General features: G+C 43.5%; 1 protein-coding gene across 4 annotated transcripts in view; it reads right to left on the bottom strand.

Annotated features, from left to right (window-relative positions):
- Positions 1-8,471: 8,471 nt before the first annotated feature.
- Positions 8,472-21,216, bottom strand: part of LOC101934531 (elongin-A-like) — a 54,251-nt gene continuing 41,506 nt past the window's right edge. The window contains exons 11-13 of one of the 4 annotated variants that reach the window (XR_006174120.2): positions 19,697-19,776; positions 18,036-19,299; positions 16,809-17,307 (exon numbers count right to left, since the gene is read on the bottom strand). Coding sequence is in view for 3 of the 4 variants with exons in the window: in XM_065587794.1 (XP_065443866.1) it covers positions 9,090-9,113; positions 19,697-19,776 (104 nt within the window). In the remaining variant the exon portion in view is untranslated. Of the gene's footprint in view, positions 9,114-16,808; positions 17,308-18,035; positions 19,300-19,696; positions 19,777-20,993; positions 21,203-21,216 lie in introns of those variants that run through there. The other 3 variants (XM_065587794.1, XM_042848808.2, XM_005300211.5) reach the window with 3 other exon arrangements.

Here is a 21,216-nt window from a genome sequence, read left to right as displayed (position 1 = left end):
AGCACCTTGCAAATCTTCTGCATTGCAGGGACTTAGCTATTCTTTGCCAGTACTTCACTATTCTCAGAAATTAAAGTTCGAATTTTGCATGTTATTTGTAACAAAAGGAGAAATTGCCTTTTGGAATTTTGGAGCAAATCTTTTTCAACTATAAAACAACTATAACATGAACTCTAATGCATTTATGGTAAGGCTTGCTCTCTCCCTGTTAATATAATGGGTGTAACTTGCAGCCGTCTGTGACAATGGGGCTGCTGCATCACACAGCAAGATCCTTGGGGTGAAGTGCAGCAAGGCTTTAAAGTTAGGCTGCCCGGAGCACGTGTTCAGTCAGCACAGCTTGCAGGCATCAACACTCCCCGGGGGTCCCCATATAAACCAGGAGTTTCAGTGGGTTTGTGTAGCTGTGACCTCCCCCACTCACTGAGGAATTTCTGCTGCTGGAGCACTTCACTTTTGACCAGTTCAGATCCTAAAGTGAAGCATGCCCTTGGAATGCATTCAATGCGAGTACTACCCTCAATTATTTCCCTGTGACCAGGTCAAAGGAAAAAATTCTTATTCGTTGGTCAGCAGGAGCAAAATGAAATTCCTCTTAAATCTGTTGTAATATAACAAATATTCAACTTATCCTGAGAGTAAAGGCCTACAAACTGCAGCCTGATACGGCAGCACACTCAAAGATAGAACAACAAACTGTGCAGCATAGATGAGCCTATCAGAAAAAGCTCATTCAATCTCATTATGTTACAGCGGTGTAAGCGTGCAGGACTCACCCCTGCGGCGCTTCCTGCTGTCTCTTCTGGGAATTAGCTTGTCCAGTCTCCGGAGCGCCCTCTGCAGGCCAGTGTCCCACTGCCACTTAGCCCCCATGTCTCTCCCAGACCCGGTGCTCCAAACTTGTGTAGTTTTAGCTTCTTTTGATCTTCATTCTTACTTATTTTGCTTCCTTTTCTGTCCCTACTTCCCTTTCCCGAAATAAGCAAACAGAAAATAACAAACCAGTAACTACTTTGTCTGTTCTCCAGCCACCACACTTAACTCACTTAAAATCACTACCAGTATCTCAAAGCAATCAGCTGTGGACAGATCCTGCTCGACTACGCCACTGTGACGGGTTGGATCACAGAAACCCCCTTGGGAGCTGCCACCCAATGTGCAAAAACTACCCCTGCTTCTGTTTTCCCTGCCAGCTCAGGACTCCAGTACCCTGTCTTGCTGAACCAGACACTCCCGTCTGGCTCCAGACACAGCCCCAGGGTCTGAATCACTTGTCCCAAAGCTGCAAGTTTACCTGAAAACAGCTCACAGAAGTGTGCTTGTCTTTAGCACTCAGATGCCCAACTCCCAGTGGGGTCTAAACCCAGAAAAATCCGTTTTACCCTGCATAAAGCTTATGCAGGGCAAACTCATAAATTGTTCGCCCTCTATAACACTGATAGAGAGATATGCACAGCTGTTTGCTCCCCCAGGTATTAATACATACTCTGAGTAAATTACTAAATAAAAAGTGATTTTATTAACTACAGACAGTAGGATTTAAGTGGTTCCAAGTAGTAACAGACAGAACAAAGTAAGTCACCAAGCAAAATAAAATAAAATGCGCAAATCTATGTCTAATCAAACTGAATACAGATAATCTCACCCTCAGAGATGCTTCAGTAAGTTTTTCTCAGACTGGACACCTTCCAGGCCTGGGCACAATTCTTTTCCCTGGTACAGCTCTTGTTCCAGCTCAGGTGATAGCTAGGGGATTCTTCATGATGGCTCCTCCCTTTTGTTCTCTTCCACCCCTTTATATATCTTTTGCATAAGGCGGGAACCCTTTGTCCCTCTGGGTTTCCACCCCCCCCCTCACTGGAAAAGCACCGGTTAAAGATGGATTCCAGTTCAGGTGACATGATCACATGTCACTGCAAGACTTCATTACTCACTTGCCAGCACACACGTATACTGGAAGACTCACAGGTAAATACAGCCATCTGCAGACAATCGGAGTCATCAAGATTCCAAACCATCCTTAATGGCCCACACTTTACATAATTACAATAGGCCCTCAGAGTTATGTTTTATATTTCTAGTTTTAGATACAAGAGTGGTACATTTCTACAAATAGGGTGATCACACTCAGTAGATTATGAGCTTTGTAATGATACCTTACAAGAGACCTTTTGCATGAAGCATATCCCAGTTACATTATATTCACTTATATTTTTATAAAACCATATAGACTACACAACGTCACACTGACATACCCACCGCCTGCCGCCCGCTGCATCCCTCCTCTCCTCCACCCCCTTCTCCCCCAAAGGCCTCCCCGTCTGTCTGTTGGTTGCTGAGTCGCTCCACCCATCTCCCCTGAGACTCCCACCACCCACCAGTTGCCGCATCCCTCCTCTCCTCCACCTCTCTCCCCCAAGACCCCTACCACTCAACATGTCGCTCCTCTGCTCAACCCCCGTGGAGGAAGGGAGGGACTCAGTGAGTGGCGGGCGGCTTGGAGGGGATGGAAGAGAGGAGGGACTTGGCAAGCAGTGAGTGCCTCTGGGGAGGGACTGAGCGGGGACAGGAAGAGGTGGAGCATGGGCAGGGCCACAGGGGAAAAGAGGGAGGGGCCACCATGGCCTAGGCATCTGTGCTCTCAAAGGCAGCGGGTCGGCGGCTGTGCCACAGGGGAGGCTTAGCTTCCCTGGCCTATTATACCCATCGCCTATGGCCATAGCCAAAAAGCAGGGTTGATTTTGATTTCAGCTTTACAAATACTGAAAGTTACTGATTGATTTTTTTCCCTCTAGCTGCAGTGAAGTCCTTTGCTGAGGAAGAAAGGGTTTTGGATTTACAGTAAATCTGATATTATTTGCTGCGTGTGAAATGCCTAAGACTGGGGTGACTCTCTGATGAAATATTTTGCACCTGGGTTGGGAGTTTTCAAATTTGGAAACATTATTTGACTTGGTCTAACTCCTGAGGTCCATACCCAAGGTCCAGGCATGTGCCCTTGATTTGTGTTCAGAGGGAACACTCTATATACACATCTGCAACTCCTACACAGGGTGTATGTGTATATCAGTGTGAGGGGAGCTGTCCCTGTCCCCTCTCCCCACCCCCCACAGTCCTGTGGAGCTCTACAGAAAGGTAGTACAGTTCAATCTGTAATCTTTTTCTGAATCCCACTCCTCACAGTGAGGATTTTCCTGTGTAAAGAGAAAATTCTATCTTCAGTTTTCATTGAGTCCTTCTTCAAGCAAAATGCCCCTTGCTGACAAACAAGAATCTTTAGTATTTACATAGCACAAGTTTCCCCATAATTGGAAAGACAAGATCTGAAATTAAATTTCCGTTGGAAAATAGTGGTTTAAATGAAAAGAAAGAGAATTAAGAGAAACACATGTTTCATGAAACCCAAAACTTTTTTTTTTTTTAAAAAAAGGTCTGGACAGTGTATGAAACTCAAATGTTCTTGCATGCCTAATTAAAGGGGCATAAGATTTCCACATCAAATACACCTTCCCCCATTTCTCTGGCTAAGTCTTTTCCCAAGTTATATTGACATAAAAGATTTGATTGCTGATGTCCCTTTAATAATCCAGAGAGAGGAATGCTGGCCAAGAGGACGGTTTCACAGCAGCTGGGAAAACAGTTGCTGAGAAGGAGAAACAGCAGGTTTGGTGAGCGGCTTGTGCCCCAGAGGCAGCTTTGGATGGGAAACGCCGTATAGGATGTTGTGGGCATCATGTAAACTTGTGGCAAACAAAAAGCAGGTGATGATGTCCCAGAAACTGCTGGAGAAACTAGGTCTTTAGAGCAGGAGCGAGACTGAGCTCTCTAGGAATGTATAACAGGAGCCCCATGACTTGACTGCACTATCACCATTACCTGTCTCTGACTCCATGGATGCAGCTGAAGCAGTGCTGAGCATGGTTTGCCTTTGTCTACATTGCTGCTAACCTGTGTTCAGCACTGGCTCAGCAGCACCTGTTGCTGACACCTATTGTCAGCAACAGGTAATTTCTGTGGTGTCTTTAAATGCTGAGACCAAAGGATTTGCCCTTGGGAAGGAACAGAAACTTGAAAGGACAAGGCAGTGAGAATTCATAAAGAACAGACCTGCGGAAATAACAGTTTGATCATCAGAGAGATTAGGGAGAGAAAGTGAAGAGGAGCAGAGTATAAATGTGTTCCACATACAATAGGGAATTTAATAACATTAGGAAGTGAAACTGCTTTCCACTGTTGTCTGTATATTAACCTTGGGGCTTGGTGGTATACAATCTGAGTGATATTTTATGGATGCTCTATGTAACTCTGGGCAAAGAGGCCATTGCTGTGTGGAGGTTCCTTTGCTAGCAGCCTTCATAGGTTTGGACCTTTGAGAAGGAGGACATCCAGTGGCTGAACATGGTAGCAGCAGACTCTATGAAGGAGTTCACAGTGGATTAAATACACCCCAGTGCCGAGGACTCTCAAAAAAGCCAATGTACCATTTACACCACACTTAAATACTTAACATCGGGCTTAAATGAGGCTTGAGTGACAGCAGAGGCCCTGTGCACTGGGGTGAATTTCACCCAGAGTGAATGATCAGTGAAGACTTAGTTGCTTACCAGATGTGACCTGGTGTCCTGATTAAGTATCACTGGTAAAATCTTTGAGCACATGTGCACTGCAGTTTCTTTACACTCATATTGTTTTTGTCTTTTCTTCTCTTTCTGTGTTTTTTAACTTTCACATACTGCAGGTGAACAGACGTGGGTCAACATTTTCAAAGCCAGGGATCTAACATTTGGCCCTACACCCATTTTTAAGCACCCATAGTAAATATGAGTATGAGGAGCACCCAACAAATCCCACTGAAGTGAATGAGATCTACAAGTGTTCCACACCTTTGAAACTCAGGCTGTTTGTATTTGGGTGTTTCAATACAGACTTAGGTGTTTAATTGTAGGTACCCAGGTTCAAATATTTTCACTTTTGTTTATAAAGCCCTTATTATTATAGCATTTAAGTGCTATTTATAGAAGCTAATAGAATTTGTAAATATGCATCTTAGAAGAGAAACTTAAAAATGAATTAAAGCAAAACATACTTGACCAAATTCATCCTTTGTTGTAATGCTACTGAATCAACGAACAACTCAAAAAACATAAAATTGTAGGATAAGCATGTTTCCACTGTACAAAATAAATAGGACTCACAGAATGAAAATGTTCAATATCTTCGATAATATCCAATAGAAATCAGCCTTTGCAGCTGCTTGCACACCTGCAGGTTGTTTCAGTACAGTACTCCATCCATTTACTTTCCCTTTGGTAATAGCTGTGTAATGCCACTGTATGCATTAAATGGCTACCCAAGATTTTCTGACAAGTAATTATAACAACATTTAAAATAATGGAGCCAGAAAGAACTCAGGTTGAGGGAGGGTGAGTGTGCAGGGCTGGCAAGTAGAAAACCATCTACCTCCTTGTAATGATTTGATCTAGAGTCATTGACAGACAATGACAATGGGCCTTGGTTGTCATCTTGGTTGGGGTTTCTCCAATGCTTAGGGTGACCGTATGTCCCGTTTTGGTCAGTACAGTCCCTTTTTTAAGCTTTGTCCCAGCCATCCTGACTTTTTTGGCAAAACTGAGAGTTCACCACATGAACTGCTTCATTGTTGCACCAAAACCTGGCCTTCTTGTCTCTGAACGACCCATCCCAGATAGTGACCACCACCGGAACTCCAGGAATGGAATCCTTCGAATTCCAGACTCCTTCCACTCACAGCACACCAACAAACCCTAAAATACGAGCCAAAACCTATCCCACTTGCTGTGTCCAAATAGACCTGCAGGTTGGCCTAAAGCATGTAAGCATCCCTCCATACAGACACCCATTTATAATGAGTGAGGAAATGGTGCCAGATCGCCTGGTCTTCCTTCATCTCTGCAGTGACCCTTATAGTTGGTGTCCCCACTAGTAGAAGTAGTGAACTGCACACAGAAGGTGTGTTCAGGAGCTATGACTTTGCATGCAAAATTCAAATGGCTCAACAGGGATTGGCAATCCCTCAAACAAACCTTTTTTTGGCCCTGCTGACACACAACCATATGTTTTAGCACCATGAGCTTGTCCAGAGGAAAGCGTTATGCCCCTGTACCATGTCAAACTCAATGCCTAGGTATGTCAATGTGGTAGCAGGGCCCCAGTTTTTTCATTAATTGGGGGAACACCCAATTCGCCTGTGAGCTCTTGAAAAACCCAAAGCAGCCCCTCACACTCACCTGTTCTGGCCTTCCCTGCAAACAGAAAATCATCCAGTTACTGTTACCTGTTGCCATTCTGCACACAGGTGCTTTTGTGGCATCTTATCCTATCTTTTCTTCTCCTCTCAGCCTTATCCCTCTCCTCTAGTACAGGTTCCCTGAACAGCAGGGAAAATACATCCATATGCTCTGCCTGCCATATCCTGTCCCGTGTTGACTGGAGAAGATGGGCCCCAACTGATCAGAAGCTGCTGCATTCGAGATGGCATGCAGATCAACATAGTAGAACTACTGGGTTGCTGCAATAAAAGCTGTGGGGCAAGTAGTGAGGGACTGAGACCATAAGGCTGGGAACGGGGGAGCCAGGGACTGTAGAGCCATGGGGCTAGCAGCTGTGACGCCAGAAGCAGTAAGGCCAGAGGCTCATAAATCGATAGCTGGAGGACCAGGGCATTGGGTACCACCCCCACAGACACCCAACATGTTCTGTGACCCCCCATTCATGTCCCCCTTGGCCTCCCCGAAAGGTCTGAAGCCACCTAGAGCCCCACCATGGCTCCCACCAGAACTGCCTGCCTGAGACCATGGGGCCACACTAGGAGGACCGTGCTGAATTCTAACATGCCCACTGAGGGAACGGACCACCAGTGCCTGCCCCCTATACTCCCACTGAGCCCCAACTGTTTGTGAATTCACCCTGCTGCAGGACCCAAGGCATCTCCTCTTGCACTTGACCCTTGTTTTCCTGGGCTCCAACTGATCCAAATTGAACTGCATCATCTCCACAACTTGCCCTATCCAATGTCTCTTAGGACATGCTTCCTTTCCTGGCCACTTGCTCTTTCCTCTATCCTTACTGCCTTTTCCGGCCTCCTGGTTCAGAAGAGTCAACACGACTCCCTGCATCAAGCAGCTGTAATCATCTCTTAGCCCATCCTGCTGCCCCATTGGGTCTAGGTCCCAGCCCTGTAGCCAGCTAGCCATGTGTCCTGCATAATCAAACAGGTTTTGGTCATTGCTCAACTGCTGCCTATGATCCATGTGCTCTGGTCCTCCTTGGCTGCTGGAAACATCAAACAGGAAATGGCCCTAAGCACAGGGCTCCTATCCTGTCTCCAAATTTTGTGCCAAATCCCATGAGACCTCCAGTTACCCTGGAAGTCCTGCAGGGCTGGAAATCTAATGGGACCCAGCCAGCCTTGTCCTCTTTGCCCTCTTCTCTCATTGCAAGAGCCATCAAACTCAGCCCTCGCTAGGCTCAGGGCCCTCTAGTGACTATTGAGTCTGTGACTACAATTTATTCAAGCACACCTTTCTTTACTGTTACTTTGTCTTCCCACCCTTTCGCTAATTCACCTGGTGTGGATTGTCAGACTCCAAGCTTGTGAACTCTTGGAGGTAGGTACTGTCATTGTGTTATTTTACTGTATCTAGTACAATGCAGGCCTGCTCCCTGAGTGGGGATCTTACATGCTACTGTAATAGGAATAATACATTTAATTATTATAATAAACATGAAGGCTATGATGCCATTTTTGTGGTCACTTTCTAGAACTGACCATGGCAACCACAGAGACAAAGAATTGGGAGAGTGACCTGGATAGACTAGAAAGATGTATATAATTCAGCTGCCAGCTGTAGGGAACAAATGACTCCTGGAATATAGCAAAGGCCTAGTGGTGTCTGGGAGCTGTATCTCATTAGAGGTGATTCACAATTCTATCCACAGGCAACTGGTTTAACTTAACAAAGTACCTATGGTTGGTTTGTTGAATGTACCTGGTAATGTTTATTCAAATTGCAGGCAGCACTTTGGTGATCATGTGACTGGATTGCCCCCAGGATGCCACCTAGAACTGGGGTACCACTGAGCCCACTGACCCACCAACATGGGCTCCCTCTCGCACGGTGTTGTGACAAGCTGCAGAGCTCTCCACCCTGCACTTTCATCAGCATTCATACAGGTAGGGACACACCCAGCTGTAGTTACATGCAGGCTCTCTGATCAGCCCCTGAATAGGAAGGCTACAGTTAAGGCAACTCGCAGCTCCCCAGCATGCACTCCCTCTGGAGTATAAACCCAAAATTATACTGTCTTGTGCTGCACAGGGAACTGTACAGCATAAGCTCATAAAGTCACCCCCTTCCCCAACATGGAGAGGAATATGCAACAACCTTTGCCCCTGAGCTATGATTCCCATACATGTCACTCCAACTCACTGGTTCAGATAAATCAAAACAAGTTTATTAACCACAAAAGATAGATTTTAAGTGATTATAAGTGATAGCAAACAGACAAAAGCAGATTACCTAGCAAATAAATAAAAAAATGCAAACTAAGCTTAATATACTAAATAGATTAGATATGAATTAGCAGATTCTCATCCTAAGAGATAATACAAGCAGGCTGCAGATTCTTAAGGGGCAAGCTTCACTTCCTTTACAGCTTGAAATCCCTTTAGCCTGGGTCCAGCACTTCCCCAGTTCAGTCTTTGTTCCTCAGGTGTTTCCAGGCATCTTCTTGTGTGGGAAGTGAACACCAGATGATGTCAATCCCTGCCTTATATTGCTTTTGCATGTGGCAGGAACCCTTTGTTCCCAAAGCTTTGTTCCCAGACCAGTCTGTGGAAAAATACTGACATTCCAAGATGGAGTCCAGAGGCATGTGGTCTCATCACATGTCCTTGTAGAGTCATAGCAGCCATTACTTGGAGACTGTCTGTAGCGTTTTCAGGAAGGCTTCCCAGATGGGCTTCTCCTAAGGCCTCTTGCTTTTTCTTAATGGCCCATTGCCCTGAATAGGCCTTTCTCCACCCACTATCTAGACTGAAAGCATCTTGTCTAGTGGGCGTTACCCAGGTGTAACTGCATTTGAAATACAGATACATAGTCAATATTCATAACTTCAGATAAAAAAATGATACATGCATACAAATATAATTATATTCAGCAAATCATAACTTTTTCAATGACACCTCACATGACTTCTCTTGCATAAAATACATTATAAATATGTCAATCATATAATAATATCACTATGAAGAATATGGGGCGTAGTGTCACATATCCCAAAACACATTTGTTTCTTAATGTGGTATGTACATCCTTCAAAATCTTTTTAAAACCAAAACAATTAAGCAAGCAGCCCAGTTTGGGGAAAAAGGAGTCTGAAAAGCATAAAGATTATCATTTAAAGTACTTTTTTGACTCCAGTAACTACTGACTTTTTAAGACTGTTTTTAGTATTAACACTTCAATAGGCCCAAATAGATTTATAGGATTTTCAGCTAACTCACTGAGGAAAATTTGGTGAGATTTGTTTTTTATAATTTTTTTTTTTTAGTAGGCGGCATATTTTTGCAAGACTAAACTATTTGCCAGGAAAGCAACACATCAGTTTACATTGGAAATGCTATCTTCTTTGGAATGTAAAGATTAGAGAGGTGGGTTTTTTTTGTTTGTTTGATTTTTTGTTCTAAGTGAAAATTCTGATTCTGTGAGAAAAGAGCTGGTGCAAAACTCGCAAACAAAAGAATTACAGCAATCAACTAGAAATGAAAAACTAGTCCATTTATGAGCCACTACCTTTCCATATAGTGTGATACAGGAGGGCCAGGAAACAGTGGAAGAGTAGTAGAGGGGAAATATATAAACCCTAGGCTAATTAAGGTGTGGTTCCCTGTAGACTAGGGAAGGTTGCTACAGGTTAATTGAAGCACCTGTAGTCAATTAAGGCCCTGTCAGGAACCTAATAAAACCCCCTGCTTGAGGCAGTCAGGGAAGGAGGAGGAAGAAAAAGAAAAAAAAAGAAAACAAACAACAACAACAACAAAACCACCACACACAACACCACAAAACTGGAGCTTGGAGGTGTGTTGTGAGATTTGAACGACCAGAGAACTGAAAGGAGACCCTGCCCCAGCATCTAAGGACTGGAAGTACCCCACCCAAGGGGGAAGAACCTGCAGGGGTTGTGAGGGGCTGGGGCTCAGAGTGAGGAGCAAACCCAGACCCCTGCCCCACTTCCCTCCTCTACCACCTTCCTGGGCCACTAGTGGGGACCTTAGCACCCCAAGATCAGGGACAAGGGGTAGCATCTTAGGCCCCCTGCCAAGAAAAGCACAGGACCCATCATACTAACATCAGCCATCTTGCCACAATAGGTACTTAAACATCAATAACACAAATGTTTAGAATAAGGCACAAACATTTCATCACTGAAGGCCTAGCAAGGGAGCACCATACCCTAAAACAAAAGCTCTAAAATGAACAAAGACAAACCAACCAAATAAGTATGTGCTTTTCTTTGTCTTTGGTCATACCTGGCTTAATTTACATTAGAGAGACAGTCCTTTGTCTGGAACAGGCATAGCTTAGGTACTGCTTGCCTGATACATTTAAAGAACATATTTCCAGAACATATGTATAAAGTCCTTTGTGGGTGTATTGTACATGCATCACACAAGAATATTAGTGTTCAATACGTTATTTGTTTTTCAATGATATATTGCATGCCACCTGTTGGGTATATATCATGACCACAGCGTGCCAATTGGCACTGATGTGCACTTAGGGGCACACTCTTATATAGCATTTTGCATCAGTATTTCAAAGTGCTTCACAGTCTTTAATGTGTTTCTCCTCACCCGTGAGGTAGGGAACTATTGTTATCCCCATTTTACAGATGGGGAACTGAGGCACAATTAAGGCTAAATGACTCGCTCAAGGTCACAAGTTCAAGGTGTGTGGCAGAGCAGGGAATTGAACCCAGGTCTACCAAGCCCTAGGTTCCCACTATAAATGGAATCTCCAGTCTCCTACAGAAACTATTTCTGGAGTTGTACTGTGGGTATTTGGAATGGTTATCTCTGCTTGCCCATTGAATTTATACTCCTTTGTCTCGATATTGGGATTTAGAGGCAAGTAATAAGGATGAGAATTTTTTTCCCCAACTGTTGTTGCTGTTCTCTCTCTCTTCCTTCTCCTGATCTGCAAGAACCTTTAGTGTTGCTTCTCATAACTTCTATTGCCATACTGCATTCTGGAACTGTGTATCGATCAGGCATGTAAACAATATCCAACAACATGTTCATGTTAAAGAACACAATTTTACAGTGCCCTTACTTAGCTCCCCTGTAAAATCACTCACAACACTGTGCAACTGATGAAAAACCAATTGGAGCACATTTGATTTGGCAGTTTGGGATGTGGGTGCACGGGGCCAGAAGTCATGGGGAGTTGAGGGTACTCAGCATTTTGCAGGACTGAGCCCTATGGCTGATTCTCTGGTACCATATTAGGGCAGCCTGTCTAACCTTTGCTGTGCTGCAAAGGCCACAGGGTGATGACAAAGCCATTGAGGACTGACAATGCAGAGGAATGTCATGGCCATGCCCCTCTCCTGTCCTCATCCCTTTTCCCTTGCTACACCGTCAACAAGATGGGTGATTGGCATAAGAGTCCTGACACTGACTCTATGCCACCAGAGGATCATTCTGAGACTGGGCAGATGTTAACTCTCAAAATAGCATTATGGACAGATTATATTGGCAGTGTGGCACTAGGATCTAAATTGGTTGAATTGATTATAAACACAGTTAAGAAACTTGTACCCATTCCTGAAGAGATTGCCTCAGATATGACAGCCAGGTAATTCTCCCCACCACCCTTTTCACATGTCCAACAGAACAGAAAGTTGCAGCATTTGCCCACCCCACCATGGAAAAAACAAGACAATCATCATTAGTTCCTGCTAGTGGGAGATTTAATTGTGTATGCAATATTTATTGTTAAATGGCCATCCCTCAGCTCTGAGATGCAATGAGGTGGGGGGGAAGAGAGGGGGAAGAGATCCTCCTACTGTTCACCAAGAAAAAAAAATTAAACAATGTAAGCAAAAAATAAGAGTGAACAGTAGCAAATGCTTATTTCTGAATAATCTGGAATTTATGTAGGCATCATTGCCACCACTGTATAACAGGTGATCAAGCAATCCTCCTGTAGGTCATTTAAATGTGCTCTGACAGGTTCACGATAAAAATCTGTATAGCATGCAGAGCTGTATCTTCATAAGATAAAGAACAGACCCATGTCTTCTTTTACATTAAATACTACAATCTCATTATTTCTCAGTGCCTGACTAAGCTAGGTATCTGGCTCAAAGCCAGCTGGCTGCAATAAGACCAAAGTAATGTTTGCCAGTTGAGGGAAGTGTTAGAAAGTGTACACTGCCTCACTCCAGTCTATGTAGTGAGGAGGTTTGCTTAATTTTCACCTAGATGGTTTGCAAGAGTCAGATCTTGAAATTGAACATTCCAGGACTGGTAGTAGAGTTTTTTTTTGTTTTTGTTTTAAGAAACCCCTCATTGGTGAAACTCTGTCCCTAGTGATAGTCTGCAGAAGGCACAAGTTGACACCTTTCTAAATCCAATCTAAGGTGTGTTTATTCAGTTCAGTGACTGGAGACTGTGGCTTACAGCAGGGATAGAGGATTTGGGGAAACCCATCCGAGATAGCATTGTGTTTGGTATTTGTATCATATTAGTATGATGGAAAAGCAAGAGGCACAATAAGTGAAATTCACACACATGCACAGAGTCAGCATAAGTCCCACTGAAGACTAGACACCAGAGTTTAAGTGGGATTCAAATTGTGCAGGGGCCTTGCAGTGGTCCTCTGCACAGGTGTGAATTTCATCCTCTGTAAAGTATCTTACATTTGATTGAGGTTTAGGAAGAAGGCTTAGTTTGCTACTTTATAATTTTCAATAAGATGGCAGTTTGTAAAAATTATTCTTTATCACTCAGCTCTATTAAATAATTACAGTTGTGCAAAGCTTTGGCACCTGCCTTCCCTTTCTCCTGATACGCATCTGTAGTGTTCTAGGGAAAGTGAGTAGACTTTTTCCCACAGATTAGAGTGGATCCTCTTCTCCCTTTTTCTTGAAATTCACACTTACTGTAAGCTTTTTCCTGATTTTCCAGTGTGATCTATCTGCGTGCTATGTAATACATTTTCTTTGATAAATGTTGATAGTTTTAACACACTTCCCTTTTGCTTGTTGCGGAGGGGAGGGATAGCTCAGTAGTTTGAGCACTGGCCTGCTAAACCCAGGGTTGAGAGTTCAATCCTTGAGGGGGCCACTTAGGGATCTGGGGCAAAATCAGTACTTGGTCCTGCTAGTGAAGGCAGGGGGCTGGACTCAATGACCTTTTGAGGTCCCTTCCAGTTCTAGGAGATGGGATATCTCCATTAAAAAAATAAAATAAAAATTGTTTGCAGCAGTGTTGGTCTTGCCTACTGCATCATCAAGGCCATTCATTTATCAATATTTTAACAAAATAGTGTTAAAATAGCTTTGGCTGTAGACTATGGCTCCAGTGTAGCCAACTTGAATTTTGCCATCTGACCAGTTATGTAATCTATTAAAGAATGCAGAACAAATCAGAGATTATTATTGTTCCAGAGTTGTTCACTATGAGATTTCTTGCACTTTCCTGTGAAGCATATGGCATTGGCCATTGTCAGACAGTATGCTGTTTAAATAAATTTAAACAGGGTAAATCCAAAAATCCTGAAAGGTAACACAGCTCTAACTATGCTAGCTCACAATTACCAAAAACCAAGTGGCTGCATGGATATTAAGACAATCTGTAGTTTACTTTCCATTACATCAAGACTTTTTTCATTTGTCAGGAATACAAGCACGGATAATATACATCTCATTCAGAGGACAAGCACAACAGATGTTAATACAGAAATGGTATCCTTGGCACACTGTTCAGAAAAGATTTTGAAGAGATAATCCTACCATTGATAAAATATTTTTTCCAAGTGAGATCTTACATGCCCTCAATCTAGCCCACTACTATTTTCAAGAGGTAACATCTTTCCCCAGATTTATTCTCCAATCAAAACTACAAAGGATTTACATGGTTAACTCCTATTAATACTCATAAAGCAAACATTAGCTTCTCAATGTTTGGTGGCATCAGGCCTCCCTAACCTTCTGAAGCACTTATATTACCATGTGTTGTCTTATACAGCTGCCAGAACTGGGAGATTTTTTTAACACAGTATTTTATATTGAAAGCAGGTGGGAAGATAAAAATTAAAAAGAGCTGGTGTTGCTCCCTTTGAATAGAAGCAATGAGCTCTGCAGTTTGCAAACAAATGCACTGACATTTTTGAAAGCTTCCTCATGCTCTTTCAATTTTTTATGCTTACTTTTTCATAAACGGAAAGTGGCAGTCCATTGTCAGAACACACAAGTGACTTGTTAATGCATCTTGAATGAAGGGTGGTGTGCTTCGCCCATAGTCCAGCCCCATTGTAAATCACTGGATTGTACAGAAAAATTGGATGCGACTATTGGCATGATGTGATTTTAGATTCCTTAGATATAAAATCTAGCAAATTTTCCTCTAATTTAATGGGTGCAAGCAAATGACGTGGCAACAGCTCAACATGGTACCTGATTAAAGATACCAGTTCAGAAGTTGATTTCTGATCCTATGTACTGCTACAGGCATGGAAAACAACAAGAAAAGCCAAACATGACGCCCATGAAATGTCAGATCAGAGAAGCAGCAGCTGTGCTACTAAAGTACACTTTTCCACAACAGAAATAGCACAGAAGCTAAAATTAGTTGTTTTGGAAACCTGAAAAGAAACATCAGATTCCCTCTTAAATAAATATATTCCGGTAATTCCATTAGTTTCTAAACAGGGACTTTCCAACTAGGAAAGGGATTTGGATGTACATTTTAGGGCTGATCTACACTGAAAAATTATATCAGCATAGTTACGTCTCTCAGGCCTGGTCTACACTGGGGGAGGATCGATCTAAGTTACGGAACTTCAGCTACATGAATAACGTTGCTGAAGTTGACGTACTTAGATCAACTTACCATGGTGTCTTCACTGTGGTGAGTTGACTGCTGCTGCTCCCCCGTCGACTCTGCCTGTGCCTCTCGCCGAGCTAGAGTCAACGGCAGAGTGCTTGGGGATCGATTTATCGCGTCTAGACTAGATGCAATAAATCGATCCCCACTAGATCGATTGCTGCCCGCTGATCTGGCTGGTAGTGAAGAGACACCCTCAGGGGTTAGAAAAATCCACCTCCCTGAGACACCTAGTTAAGTCAATCTAACCCCCATTGTACAGAGAGCTAGGTCAACGGAAGAATGCTTTCATCAACTTAGCTACGGCCTCTCAGGGAGGTATATTACCTACAGGAATGGGAGAACCTCTCCTGTTCGCATATGTAAAGTGCTATAGTGGCACAGCTTACACCACCTTTAGCATTCACAGAGAAGCTGCACAAGGTGGACTGTCGCTTTTGGGCTTGCAAAACGAACAATGAGTGGTGAGATCTCATCATTATGCAGGTCTGGGATGATGAGCAGTGGCTACAGAACTTTCAGATATGGAAAGCCACCTTCCTGTAACTGCATGTGGAGCTCGCCTTATCCCTGCAGTGCAAAGGAACCCAAATGAAAGCAGCCCTCTCAGTGTAGAAGCAGATGGGGATTGCAGTGTGGAAGCTGACAACTCCAGACTGCTACTGCTCGGTCGCAAATCAGGTTGGAGTCGGGAAGTCAACCGTTGAGTCAGCATTAATGCAAGTGTGCAGGGCCATTAATTGCATATTGCTACGAAGGACCGCGACTCTTGGCAACGTGCAGAAAACAGTGGATGGCTTTGTGGCAATGGGATTCCCAAACTGCGGCGAGGCACTACGATGACATGCATATTCCAATTTTGTCCCCAGACCATCTTGCGACAGAATACATCAATAGAAAGGGGTACTACTCTATGGTATTGTAGGTGCTTTTGACAACGGAGGGCATTTCACTGACATCCGTGCAGGGTGGTCTGAGAAGGTGCATGGCGCCTGCATGTTCAGGAACACTAGCCTGTACAGAAAGCTGCAAGCAGGAGCTCTCTTTCTAGACCAAAAGATTCCAGTGGGAGATGTTGAAATGCCCATAGTGAGCCTGGGAAACTCAGCGTACTTCTTACTTCTCCATGAAGCCTTACATGGGAAACCTGGAGAAGAGCAAGGAGCATTTCAACAATAAGCTGAGTAGGTGCAGAATGACCATGGAATGTGCCTTTGGCAGATTAAAAGCATGCTGGTGCTGCCTTTATGGCAGGTTAGATCTAAGTGAGGGAAACATTCCAATGGTCATAGCTACCTGCTGCACGCTCCATAATCTTTGAGAGGCTAAGGGTGAAAAGTTTGTCCAGGAGATGGAGTGCTGAGGTAGATTGCCTGGTTGCTGATTTTGAGCAGCCTGATGCCAGGGCCATTAAAAGGGCACAATGGGGGGCAATTCGAACCAGGGAGGCTTTAAGGGAACATTTTGAGAGAGAACCAGTAATGTGTGCTTGTATACAGAAATCTGTCAGGCAAACAAACAAAACTCCAATTAATGAAGCATAACAGTTGTGACTATTTGAGTGAAAATTGCAGTCAGCAAATGATTAAACTGCACGTATGTGTTTAACTATTAACTGCAATCACTATGTGGAGGACACAAATAAAGAGTGATTATCTTTCAGAGAGTTTGCTTTTATTAAACACCAATGAATGCACACTAAAGACTTGGTAGGAAGGGAGGCAGCAGTGCAGGGCATTGAAGGCTCTCATAGCTGTGCATAAATTCAACTATCATTTTGGAAGGGGTCTGAAGGGGTGGAGTGAGCAGGATACCAAGATGTTCCAGAAAGTTGAAGGGAATATGTGGGAGGAGTTTGGGGAGGACATGGAAAACAGTTCTGTATTGGCTATGGTGGGGGTGAGCATGCATCTCTTCTGACTGTAGCTTGATTAAGAACTTAATTAGCCATGATCTATCATCTGCCCATGGGCCTTTTGAATGAGCTCGACTCTGTCCCGCCTTTCATTTCTCTCCACTCCCTGCGTTCTTCCCTTGTTCTTCCTCAGAGGATTGCAGCACCACTTGGAGCACGTCTTCCTTGCTACACTTTGGTCACTTCCTTATCTGGCAGAGGCACTCCTCCCATGAGTAGGGGGCTCCCCTGAAGGCAACATCTGCAGAAGCACAGGAAACGATACACAGAAGCATGATTGTTAGTTCACGCACAGCATTGAATCATTACAGTAAAATACTCCTCTTGCAACACACCAGTCACTTTCCAACTGACTCTTGGCAAGCACATATCTCAGTGAACACCCTACGCATGGTGAGTTTTGCCCAGGTGGATTGAGGGCGTTCAAGCTGGGGCAAAGTGTGATGCTGATGTTTCAAGGCGATCAGTGCAGGCTACTAGGGACAATATCGTGAATTCTGCCACCCATTTCCATAGGTGGGGGCGGGGGGGTCACTGAAGCAGATCTCACTCCTGAGGGTTAGCAAGGATGCAAGAGTGCATCTACTGCAGACGTGTGGCTTCAGACCTGGTCCCCATGCTGCTTGCCTGTGCACTGCTTTGGTCCCTGAACAAGTGATTGCTTAGTCATACAGGAAAGTTTCCTACAATGGGGGAAGGAACAAAGCAGCTTTGTCAAGGAATCTTCGGCAGAGGATTGGCAAGTACCTCCAGGAAAGTTCCCTAGAGAGCTCAAGAGAATTCCCATGAAATCTTGGTGTGCAACAGTGTTCCGCCGCACTGCTTAGCTGCAATGGGGAATTTGGAACACACTCTAACACAGCTAGTCTTGCACATTTCTATCCCTTCACCCACTTGTATAGTTTACAAAGCAAATGTACAGCTGAAGGTCATTTAACCAAGCTATAGTAACTCAAAAAGATTACTTACCAGGAGTCCCCTCTCCTGCTTCTTGCTAGCCAGAGAGGGACTGCTGGGACTGGCTAGACACCTCTGGAGTGGGGAAAAGTTGCTGACTTGCCACACCACCGGACGACCCTGCCATGGGCTCCATATAGTCCTCCAACTCTACCTCCTCATCCACAACTTCATCCTGGAGGTCAGGTCCTCTGTCTGCTGCCTCCAGCCCCGCCGAAGTATCCATGGGGCTCTTGGTGGTGGAGGTGGGGCTGCCACCAAGGATGGCATCCAGCTCCTTATAGAAGCGTCAGCTCTTGAGAGCAGCACTAGAGCGACAGTTTGCCTCCCTTGCCTTCTGGTACGCCTGCCTCAGCCCCTTTATCTTTGCTTGGCACTGCAGTGTCCCATTCGTAGCCCTTATCACATGAGCCACGAGAAGTCTGCCTGTAGGTATCGAAATTCCTAAGACTGGAGTGAAGCTGGGACTAGAGAGCCTCCTCCCCCCATATACTCAACAGATCCAACAGCTTTGCAGAAGCCGAAAAGCATTTGCCACGTGGAGCCACCGCGGCCACCTGGGAAGATGTGATGTGAGCTCTCCACGCCAAGTAAACAAGAAGCGGAATTTCAAAAATTCCAGGGCCTTAGAAGGAGGCGAGGTGGATGCTTGTTTACCTGGCTACAGGGCAGCTGAGTCCAGAGTGGTCAGCATGGGGATTTTGGGACACCTCCTGTGTCCATTTATAGTGACAAAAACAAGTGTGGTGTCTACACTGACACTTTGTTGATATAACTCTGCCACGAATAGAAAGCTCAATGCCTCTTATCAAGACGGGAGGGGAATTATTTTGTCACCAAAACAGGAGAGTTTTGCCGCCAGAAGCAGCATTGTAGTGTATACCTCCACTGTTTTGTCGGGAAAAGTGACCTTTTGTTGACAAAACTCTGTAGTGTAGACAAGGCCTAAGTCTACTGCTGCCACAGGCTGGGAGATAAGGCATAGCGGTAACATTTTCCAAAGCACCTGTGTGAGTTAGGGGCACAAGTATCATTGACTTCAAACTGCAAAACCGTAAGGGAGGTTTGGTCAAATCTCAGGGTTTGCCTGGCCAAAGAATTTCAACTTTTCTTTACTTTTGGTAGTTCAACATATTGGAAGGTGCTGTTGGTTGCAACTTATTATAGGCCTATTTGCTTATCAATTTTATGCTTGAATTTATGTTGTTTCACAGTAAGGATGTTAATGAGGCCCTGGACTTTTCACCATACAATAGCATTTTAAAGTGTGAAGCTTCTTAAGATAAAAAAAAAAAAAAAAGTATGTAAAATCTGAAATTTACTAACGATTAGGACAGTAAAGAAACAAGTCCAAAACATTCACTTTAGCAAAGTGCAAAATAGGACAAGTGAAGTACTAGCAACATATAAAATAAAAATCAAATTGAAAAAAAATCTATGTAAACGAATTTAAAAATTTTAAATCATGATCGACCTCGATTTAAATGTTATTTACAATTAGAATTCTAAGACATACAGATAATTATGACAACAGAATTTTACCAGCATAGTTTCTGCTTTAAAAAAACAAAAACAAAAAAAACCCACACACCACAAAACCATGCCTCATTAATTATTTGTCTGACCATGTCAAAGTGTCAATAAAGGAGAATTGGTTGATGTAATTCACTCACAGTTTCAGAAAGCTTTTGAGTGATTAGCCTCCGGGGAAGAAATATGGAAATTGAGTGGCTATACTTTGACATGTAGAGTTCTGTAATGGATTAGAAACTGGTTTAGAAATAGGTTATGTCTGCACTATGAGCTAGGGGTATGATTTCCCCTGCTCGCATGCACATACCCACCAGTTTCAGGCAGGTTTGTATTCAGCATGGCTAAGCCAGTGCTCTCCATGAGAGCTAGTTTGGGTATGTACTCGGCACGAATAAGTTCTGCCTCTGCTACTGCTACCCATGCTACCATTGCTGCACTTCTATTGATACTTGCACTAGCTTCGCTCTTCCAACTGCAAACAATAGACCCCAGTGGAAACCAACACATCTTTCAACCAGATGTTTTCCTGGAGTTTAAAGTAGCAAGTCTCATGACAGCACCAGTCTGGACACTTCACGCCGCATGCTGAGGGTGTCGGGGTTGCCAGGATTCCTGCAAGATCCCCAAACACCATCCCTAACAAATGGCACAAGCTCAGGGAATTTAGTGTCTTCTGGTTCTCTGCTCTTGCTGTAGGTCCTGTGTGTGTTTAGAGGGCAGTATTACAATGAAAAATAATAGGAATTAGTTCCATGACCACACAGGGCCAGATGAAAACAAAAGCGGTTGTTCAAAAACTGGAAAGTTGCAATTTTCCGCAGAAAAAGCAGACACCTTTCACAAAAAAAAATTCATTAGAAAATCCCATTTTTTCCAAAAATACTTTTGATAGAAAGTATTCTACCAGCCATAGCTGGGACACTCTTCATGTGTCTATGCAACATCAAAATACAAGTTATTTGTAGTAGTACTTTTTGGGGCAAAGAGCAGCACTAATCATTTCCTCTGAGTTACTCATTTACTGTCTATTTCATGCAAGTCTAATCTTGCACATTTTCCAGAGATGTTTAGAGGCTACCAAAAGATTGTACTGTGAAACATTCAAGACTATAATGGAATTTGGTCTACTTAAGTTTTTGTTTTAAACAAATAGAAAAAAAGGGATAAATATTTTAAGTTCTGCATCAGTCACTAATGAAAAATAATGAAGTTCATATACAAGTCTTCATAATCTACAAGGATCATTTATGAAAATCTGCATGAACTTCCTTGGCTACAGATTATTGATACTATTAGACTCCTATGGAGTTGCCTTGTTTCAATTCACTTTGCTAATTGGTTCGTGGATACAAAGGAGTGAGAATGGGGGGGGGGGGACGCGCAGGGGGAAAAAATAATCAAGGATTTAGATTTTATTCTAAATCACAAACCACTGTGTGCATTCTGCCACTTTATTTCATTGAAGAGACTACTTTGTTAACTGAATGCAGGTTATAGTCATAATTCACTAATTTATATTACGTAGACATAGCGTAGAATATGCAAATGTTAACACAAGTTTAATCAGAAATGCAAGATCCTGTTTTATCGTGGTCCAACTCTATTCTTGAATGCTCTCAAAGATTTTCTCATCATTGGTGCAATTTCTTCAAAGGAAAAC

The sequence above is a fragment of the Chrysemys picta genome, chromosome 3 (genome assembly GCF_011386835.1).
Source record: "Chrysemys picta bellii isolate R12L10 chromosome 3, ASM1138683v2, whole genome shotgun sequence".
In the NCBI taxonomy this organism is placed as follows: Eukaryota; Metazoa; Chordata; order Testudines; family Emydidae; genus Chrysemys; species Chrysemys picta.
This window is presented reverse-complemented; position numbering and strand designations above follow the sequence as displayed.